The sequence below is a fragment of the Bactrocera neohumeralis genome, chromosome 4 (assembly GCF_024586455.1).
Source record: "Bactrocera neohumeralis isolate Rockhampton chromosome 4, APGP_CSIRO_Bneo_wtdbg2-racon-allhic-juicebox.fasta_v2, whole genome shotgun sequence".
Classification (NCBI taxonomy): Eukaryota; Metazoa; Arthropoda; class Insecta; order Diptera; family Tephritidae; genus Bactrocera; species Bactrocera neohumeralis.
Genome location: NC_065921.1, coordinates 39,644,878 through 39,652,336, shown reverse-complemented (window position 1 = coordinate 39,652,336; position 7,459 = coordinate 39,644,878). Strand labels below are relative to the sequence as shown.

Sequence of the window (7,459 nt, the reverse complement as noted above, 5' to 3'; positions counted from 1 at the left end):
TTTTTAATGCCACTACTTGTGTGTTGGTGTGCGTGCGTTGGTGTGTGTTTGTTTGCTTTTGCGCTCGTAAAGCGCCTGTTTATGTGCACACTGCTTAATTGGGTTAAAATTATTTTGTTTATTGTATGCGGCAGTGTTGTAAAAATGGGCTTCGACCATAAATTTCGCCACTCAACGCATGCACAAACACAAACACAAGCTCTCTTTGCACACATTTGTGCATGTAAATCCACATACATATGCATATGTGTAGGAACCCACACACACACACACTCGATCGTGCCATTATGACTTTGTGCATTTATTGTGCTTTAAATAAAGGCATAAAGTATGTCAGTTATGCGCGCCCCCAATACACGCCGACATTTACTGAGAATGCACACGTGTATGTGTGTGCGTTTGAAAGTGCGCCTTTCCAATTTTACTTTGCGAATTTCGTTAAGTGTTTGTGACATTTTCGGCATTTTATTATTGTGAGGGAAATGCATTTCGCACTTAATAGATTTATCGCTCAACGGGAATATTTTGTCCATAAAAGAGAGCACACACACATGTGCACATGTTTACTTACAGATAACAGTATTTTTATGGTTTCCGGTGTTAGAATGATTGAAATAAAAAACAGATAATCACACTGAGCGGGCAAAGCCACAAATAAGTTCCCTTTAGTAAGTGTTTATAGATTTAAAAGTCAGCAAAAAAAATCCATTATTTTTGCAATAATTGAAGCTTTTACTTAACAATATGCACCGTTTCGTTCGATAATCTATTGCAATTCCGAAGATAGCTTCATATTGCCACTCTCAAAGAAGCCCACGTCTCTATTGCCAAACCACTCGGATAGTCAATTTTCGCAAGCTTGTCTTGAGAGAAACTCTTTAACAGAAAAACCAGTGGTCCGAGACAGAAACAGTTTATAAGGCGGAATTGATGACCGTCCTTGAATATGTTAACAGTTCCGCTGGTAGTTTGCGTGTACCTGCGCCATCAACCCTCCTTTAGAGTGACTTGAATCCTTCGCTCCCAGATAAAATTCACCGAACCACCAGCTTATAGAGTTATATCTGAAAGTTCTTGTGGAAAATTCTCCTAGCGCCGCCAAACTTGCAGCTGATTTCGTTGCCGAGCTTTCCACTGCAATGTCAGTTGGTGGCAGATTGAGTAACCTTTCAAGCGCAGCCGTTGGATTAATTCGCAGAGCTAGATCACAGGCGCCCCCTCAAGCTGCCAAAATTCTGCAGTATCTTTCAGGCAGAAGTCTTTGTGGCCAGGTGAGCTGCTGAGATAGCTAACAATGTAGGAAATGACGTAAAGATTATCGATATACATATACGTCGATAATTGAAGCAACAATCTCAAGTCGCATCTTCGAGAGAATGACTTTAAAAACAGGGGGACAGTAGATACAGTGGCTGCCGGAAAGCAGCTGCATATATACTGTGTTCCAGCCTGGAATTTCCAGTCCACAAGGGGGCTCGGGAAACGGAACAGCGGATGAAATTGCCAAGTGTGTCATTCGCTTGACTACCGAACCAACTCATGAAATATGCAAGTCGTTAAAAACGATACACAATGAACTTTCGCAAAGGGCTAACAGGCGGGTCATAGTGAAATGAAATACCTTAGGGGCATGCAGGTTCGCCACGATCACACATGAGCCGAAATAAAACTCAGAAGCTAGAAAGCACACGGTCTCGAAAAGACTGCAGCGCGGTTGTTGGCCTGGTCACGGGTCACAACTTACTGACATCACTTGCGAGCCATATGCGCATTATAAACGATGACACATGTAGAAAGTGCAGAGAAACTGGATTATTTATCTGGAAGCTTCACAGTTCAAGCGACTGGAGAAATTACCAGAATTAGATATCAGGTCTCTACTGAACTTCGCAAAAAGCATTGCTGCGTGAGGTAAACTTGAGTTTGTATTGAGCGGGGTAAAACAGTTAAGCAATACTCATTTCGATGGAGAGTATACGATCTTCAAGCAGGAGTCACACATGCTAAAATATCACCCAGCAGTGGATTTAAAGATCGCAGATCGTTTATACGTGAGTTAACTTTTATATTTGAGGATTTGGCAACACTAGTGTTGCAATCTGCCAACTTTAACGTTAAATTTGATATTTTTGATGGTATGCATACTCAAAATGTTGGGACATAAGTACGAGCGCTTTTTGAGTTGTTTACAGTAACTTAAAAAATTCATCTCGGCCAATAAATGGAATTATATCGAGAACATTTTCGCGTGATTATTATTTACAACTTTCGACGTAAGTTAACTCGTCAAGAGTGCTAGATAAACTTAATTAAATTTTTGACAATGAAGCTCCATATGAATCATATGGATGGTCCCAGAGAAGTGTTAAAAAATATAATATCGGTGCTTCGAAACTCGTCTACGACCTCGTGACAGGTGAGTCCAACAAAAGTTGTTGGCGGACGAAACACTTCCAAGCAAGTCGTTGCCGGTTTTTTTTTTGGAAAAACTGGACAAGTCGCAACCATACCACTAGGACAACACAGAAAAGTCATTTCGGAGTGGTAGACAACCATTTAATTGTCAGTTGCCTTTCAAAAAAACTGAAAAAACAACTGCTAATTTTCCCACATTTACTGAAACAACTGCATTTTTGAGCATCCAAAACATCGATTTGAGGAATCATCCACCGTGCAGTCCTGGCTTGGCAGCGAAGGACTTATTTTTATTCGCAACGAATAAAATAAACGAAAACGTCAACGTTCCGCGACATCAGAAGAGGCGATTGATCCGTTCAGAACACATTTTTTGGAGATACCTTAATCAGAGTGGTCAAAGTGCTTCGACAATTGGTTCCATGGCATGCAAAGTGTATAGATCATAATGGAGAACATTTTGAAAAACCATAAAGCGATTTTTGATGATTTATGCTTGTGTTCGCGCTTTTATCCCGAAATATAAAGGACAATCCTCAAATATGTATTTTATAAGATCTCCGATTTTACCTTCCGGGCATTGCAAGTATCATGGCAAATTTAATATACCCAGTTCATGGTATAAATTATAACAATTGAAAAGTGTTGATCTAAGTGAAATATTCTCCTTAAGAGACGGTCTGAACTAATAGACCGAAAAAGCGGTTATTATTTTTAATCTCTGGCAATTAGTTTTAAGAGGTGAGTGAGAGGTCCAAAAGTAAAAGAAGCAAAGAAAATTATATTCTTTCGTGGATAATGGACGTCATCAAAAAGGTTTAGTGAATTTTTTCATAACTAATAATAAACTGGAACCACTTCTTTTATTTCTAGGGAGGTTCGTCTTCTTAATTTTTAATTTAATTTTTTTTTTTGGCTCTGTGTCTATAAATCGAGTGTCCACGAATTTCGACGCTTGATTTCAGTGTTACACTTTCCTTGCATCAATTTTAAGTGAACTATCTAAGTAAGGAAGTATGTTATAGAGAAACACACTTATTATAATAAATGATTCTAAGTCAAATGATCATTCGAGTAAACATGTGCTTTCTTTTAGTTAATCTTTCGTAGAAAAGCTACGATTCCAATAAACTTCTGTTTACAACCGTGAGTTGTTCTTATGACAATAGAACCGCTAGCCATAACTTCGCCAGAAGTCGGACAAAACATGCTGCCAATTTCTTTGAATGTTGATTTAACTTTACTGATTTTGCATTTTAACTGATTCTTCCTCTTCATTTTAACCAGCGCCATCTGTGGTAAATATGTTAGAAGTTCGTGTTCATTGCAACCTTGCATATTAAAAACATTATAAATGTGGCAAGGCTATATCGAGCAGCTGATCAGAATTGGTTGTTGTTTTTGCTATGGGTTTATTTTCCTTTTGGTTTTTTATATTTCTTCAGTTTTTTTCTGTGGGGTGGATTTTGTTGCACGTTGGGTGGGCGAATAATTTAACCAGGTTTCCTGGTTGGTGGATGCAGACGGTTTTATAATTAATTTAAAAACAAAAAATTAAGTTCTTTGCGGTTCATTTCCTATTGCAAACAGAGGCTTTTTCATACAAACATATAATTTGCAGTTAAAAGGCGTAGCGAATATGATCCGATTGTTAGCAACTAATTGCAAGTATGACTAAACAAATTCAAAGTGCAAAGCGGCGCTTCACAAGTGTGATTATGTCATGTTTCATTACAACTTGCTAAATGATATTTTGAGTGAAATTTATCCGTTTTCCTTTTTGTATTGTCATTACTTTGTAGTCGCCATTTAACACAGCAATTGCCCAAATTCCAACAAGTGCCTCAAACACAGCTCAATGGCATACGAGATTTTAGCGGTCATTTAAAAAATGCAAACAAGCTCCTACGCGTAGTGGAGCAGCAGGCGAGTAGAGCGGCGGAGACGGGAGGGAAGCGTATATCAAACACACGCCTCATATTACTAAGCGGCTGTGGCGTCACACTGGGGTTGGGCACACGCACGTATCTAGCTTTTGCGCGGCAAGCGCAATGTGAAAGCAATAGATTAGCAGGTGTAATACAAAAAACACTGCAACAGGAAGATAGCAAATTTGATTGGCGCCGGTTTTGGTCCTACTTGGAGCCACACTTGTGGGAGCTGCTCGGCGCTATTGCTGTAAGGACATGTTGTAAATATTGCTATAAATATTATATAGTTTTTAGTGATATCATAACTCACTGTCGTCGAAGTTTTTTATCAACGGATTTGATAAGACGGTGATTTAAAAAAAATACCATGGACTATGCGTTATCATCTGTTGATTATCTATAAACTGATTATAAATAAGTGTTTTCCATATATGGTTACCAATTTTCTAAATAATATTAAACATAAATACTGCAATTGTGTTGTGATAAATATACATAACTCTTTTGTTTCCAAAGGCTGCTTTGATTGTAGCATTCATCAATATAAGGATTCCAAATCTTCTTGGGGATTTGGTCAACACCCTAGCGCGCTACGCCAATACCTACGTGAAGGACCCGCTACACAATTCATTCTTCAGCGACGTCAGACGCCCAGCGAGTAACTTGCTCAGCCTGTATTTCTTGCAATCGGGCTTTACATTCGTGTATATATATCTGCTTAGCCGGGTTGGTGAACGCATAGCTGCCAAGCTGCGACAAGATCTGTTCAAACAGATCATTTTGCAAGACATTAGCTTTTTCGATGCAAATCGCACCGGAGAACTAGTGAATCGTCTAACCGCAGATGTCCAAGATTTCAAAGCCTGCTTTAAGCAATTCTTCTCGCAAGGTCTGCGCAGTATGGCACAATTGGTGGGCGGCGGAGTGTCACTGTTTCTTATATCACCCCATATGGCAGCAATCGCGTTGGCGGCTGTACCTGTAGTTGTGGCCTTCATGTCATATCTGGGGCGGAAATTACGCAATTTGAGCAAGGACGCACAAGCTCAGGTAAAATTCGTTAACGATATGACAAGATGATTTTTTTTTAAATTGAACATGTTTTTTCTTAGTCCGAACGTGCTACGGCTGTTTGTGAAGAAGCTTTGTCTAATATACGTACCGTGCGTTCAAGCGCTTGTGAGTATAGTGAAATGGAGCTATTCAAACGCGAAACTAATGAAGCAGCGAGATTGGCGCAAGAGCTCGGTTATGGCATTGCTATATTCCAAGGTCTGACAAACTTCTTCCTTAATGGTTTGGTCCTGACAACACTTTTCATGGGTGGCCATCTGATGTCCACCGAAAGCCTTTCACCAGGCGCTTTAATGGCGTTCCTGGTTGCATCTCAAGGTGTGCAACGTTCGTTGGCTCAAGGGTCGATATTGTTGGGCACTATGATACGTGGCATGACTGCTGGTTCGCGGGTGTTTGAAGTAATTAATTTTGGTTGCCTTGAAAGATTAATGGTTAAATTTACTGTTTGCTGGATTTTTCTAGTATCTACAACTACAGCCTAAAGTGGAACTGCTGAGAGGCTATGAGATTCCACCAAAGCACCTTAACGGTGAAATTCGATTTGAAAACGTTTCATTTGCATATCCTTCGAGACCAGATCATGTAAGTAATAATAACAAAGCATGCTGCGTATATGTATATAATTTATCAAATATTACTTCCCAATAGGTGGTTTTGAAAGACTTCAACTTAATATTGCGACCCGGTCAAACAGTGGCACTTGTCGGCGCTTCAGGATCTGGCAAATCAACTGTTGCCGCGCTCGTGGAACGCTTCTATGAGCCAACATCTGGTAATATTAAACTGGATGGTTACAAACTGTCTGACATTGGGCCATATTGGCTGCGCGGCAATGTACTCGGTTTCATCGAACAACAACCAATACTATTTGCCACAACCATATTGGAGAATATAAGATATGGTCGGCCAGCCGCTAAAAATGAAGAGATTTACGCTGCTGCAAAACTATCGCAATCACATGACTTTGTTAGCGCGCTGCCTGATGGATACGATACGAATGTTGGCGAGCGCGGCACACAATTAAGTGGTGGCCAACGACAACGAATTGCCATAGGGCGTGCGTTGCTTAAAAATCCCAAAATTCTTATATTAGATGAAGCCACCAGTGCACTGGACGCTACAAGTGAAGCCGAAGTACAGAAAGCTTTAGATACAGCGGTGCTTAATCGAACGACCTTAGTAATAGCGCACCGGCTATCGACCATAAGGAATGCTGACTTGATTGTTGTGATGGAACATGGTCGTATAGTGGAGGTATGTGTGTGAAATAAAGATTTATTTTATTTTTACCCAAATATTTTTCTTTGATATTACACAGTCCGGCAAGCATGAAGAGTTAATGGCTAAACGTGGTCTCTATTACGATCTAGTGCGTCAGCAAGAGCGCCGACCTGTGCAAGAACCTCAGGAAATTGAAACTAACACTGCCGGAGGCGATGAAAGCAATTTTTCTGCTACTGCCGATCGCCCGAACATGCAACAGGGATAAAATTAGCTCTATAGATTTTTTATCCCATACGACAATACCTCTGAATATTCCTTCAAGTTTTTAAACTATCACGAAGTGAATGTAAATTATTTATTTCCGTACTTACACAACAGGCAAATGGTAGACTATTTCGTTATTTTTTTCCTATTTGGGCTTATATTTGAGTTGAATCCTTTTTAAAATGAGAATGACGTATTGACTAATGAAATAAGTTTAATTTAAGGATAAATAGCAAAGTAATTGTTTGTAAGATTAATATTTAACAATTGTTGAGAATAAAATTGGAAATTGTTAATAATGAAGAAACTAAGTATTTGAAAATTAAAGGAATTTTTAGATGTTTTCAGGCTTAAAATCATAATTAAATAAAGCACTTGTTTCGATCCTGTTAACGGCCTTCCCCGCATCCAGGGTTTTGGGAATTTCCTCCACACATTTATAAATACATAGAAAAACTCAAAGGAATCAAGAATTAATGAATCAACGGTTTTAAATATTTTTTTATTAGACAATTTAAATTTGACTTGAACTTTAAATTTATAAACAA

The 7,459-nt window shown here is 39.1% G+C and overlaps 1 protein-coding gene across 1 annotated transcript; it reads left to right on the top strand.

The window, feature by feature from the left end:
• The first annotated feature begins 3,844 nt into the window (after window positions 1-3,844).
• On the top strand, window positions 3,845-7,218 carry LOC126755497 (mitochondrial potassium channel ATP-binding subunit). The gene is made up of 7 exons (XM_050468104.1): window positions 3,845-4,083; window positions 4,218-4,593; window positions 4,863-5,396; window positions 5,459-5,821; window positions 5,886-6,005; window positions 6,072-6,677; window positions 6,742-7,218. The coding sequence occupies exons 1-7, from the start codon at window positions 4,055-4,057 to the stop codon at window positions 6,910-6,912; spliced, it is 2,199 nt and encodes a 732-aa protein (XP_050324061.1). The 5' UTR covers window positions 3,845-4,054; the 3' UTR covers window positions 6,913-7,218.
• Window positions 7,219-7,459: the final 241 nt, after the last annotated feature.